The sequence below is a fragment of the Austrofundulus limnaeus genome, unplaced genomic scaffold, assembly GCF_001266775.1.
Source record: "Austrofundulus limnaeus strain Quisiro unplaced genomic scaffold, Austrofundulus_limnaeus-1.0 Scaffold24, whole genome shotgun sequence".
Lineage (NCBI taxonomy): Eukaryota > Metazoa > Chordata > Actinopteri > Cyprinodontiformes > Rivulidae > Austrofundulus > Austrofundulus limnaeus.
In genome coordinates, this window is record NW_013952426.1 from 1,237,775 (window position 1) to 1,239,340 (window position 1,566).

At 32.5% G+C, this 1,566-nt stretch overlaps 1 protein-coding gene across 1 annotated transcript in view; it reads right to left on the reverse strand.

Annotated features, from left to right (window-relative positions):
- The window catches only part of pappa2 (pappalysin 2), a gene marked incomplete at its 5' end in the record, with an annotated part of 72,007 nt that overhangs the window by 28,776 nt on the left and 41,665 nt on the right, over positions 1-1,566 (reverse strand). The window contains 1 exon segment of the mRNA XM_014004452.1: positions 546-678. Within this exon segment, the coding sequence (XP_013859906.1) occupies positions 546-678 (133 nt within the window).

The window sequence follows — 1,566 nt, forward strand, 5'->3', positions numbered from 1 at the left end:
ATAATAAATAATGCATTTTATTTGAAGGCACCATTGTAAAACCCAAGGTCACCTTACAGAACAGATAAAAACTACAAATCAATAAAGCGATTCATGCAAATTAGCAAATCAGAAAACAAGATTTAACAACACAATAAATCTGTTAGTTCAGCACTTACCTTTGTAACCTTTCAAGCTGCTCAATGGACTTGGGCTGCTTGAATATCAAATTAAAAAACTGGAAAAATTAGGGTGTTTTAAAAATTTTGACCACTAGTGTATGTCAAGATTTCTTGTTCTTCTTTCTATCAAAACAATTATTTTACCACATTCTTATGTTAGTGATGTTTGAATTATACAATTTTAACAAGAACTGGTTAAAATTTTCAATCAGAATTTGAGGCTTTTCATAGAAAACCTGAAGACAAAAACACAAAGACTGCTTGATATTCTCCCAGTCAAATATCTATTGGCATAAACATGACCAGCTGGTTACTTTGGCTCTACGCTGTTAGAAGAAAATGACAAATGTAGAACTGCATTTTTTAAAATATGGTTTCACTCACCAATACCCATCCCTTGGTCACAGCTGTACTCTACAGAGTTAAGATCTGGAGGAGCAGAGCACGAACCCCGAAGAGTGGAGCACATGGTGAACTCTGCTGTCCACACACCGTCCTTAGTACAGCGGATTTCTCTCTGGAAACAAACAAAAGATCAAATCTACTATCCATAGTTTACAGTTTGGTTGCTTAGTCTATCCAAATACTAACAAAGAAAGTAAGTGAAGTTTTACAGGGTACAGAAGTTGCATGTACACAAGTTAAGCTCTTCACCTCAGTCAGCTGGAAGGAGAAGAAATGGCTTTACGAATGGGAAATGTTTTAGTTTAAAAAATAAACTAATTTGTCCAAAATTTTACATATCTCTGGAACAATCTCTCTACTGTGTTAAAACTGTTTGCAGCTACAGTACAACCAGTACCTACACTCACACAGCTGTTGTTCTGAGCTGAAAGACTCAATCATGGCTGATGTCAAACAACAATTAACATCATTTCTACATAAATGTAAACATTTGTTTCTAAACCAGGGGTCACCAACTTTTTTTGAGACTGAGAGCTACCTCAGGGATACCAAATAACACAAAGGGCTACTTATTAAACATAAATTTGCACAGCTCACCTTCAGTGATAGTATTATTATTAATAATACATTTATATATGTGAATTTTTGACTACCTGATTACATCATATTGTTCAAAACTCCTCATGATTATTATTAATAATTTTCTATGGCAGATATGATAAATCATTATTATTAATAAGTCATTTGAATTCTGTGCAGCAGCAGAGGGATCTTAGTCTGAAGTTCTAGGACATTTTTTGTTAATCTTAATCAGTAACATTTATAATTCTGTGTAAATTTGTAAATACATTAGACAGATTTTCAGAATGAACATATTTGTAACATTTATTTAAAAACATCTGTTTATTATTAATTACCAACTTCTGTACAGTTTTTTTTATTTTTATAATCTACAACTCATGTCCTATTTGTACAAATCATTGTACTAACTCTTGTATAC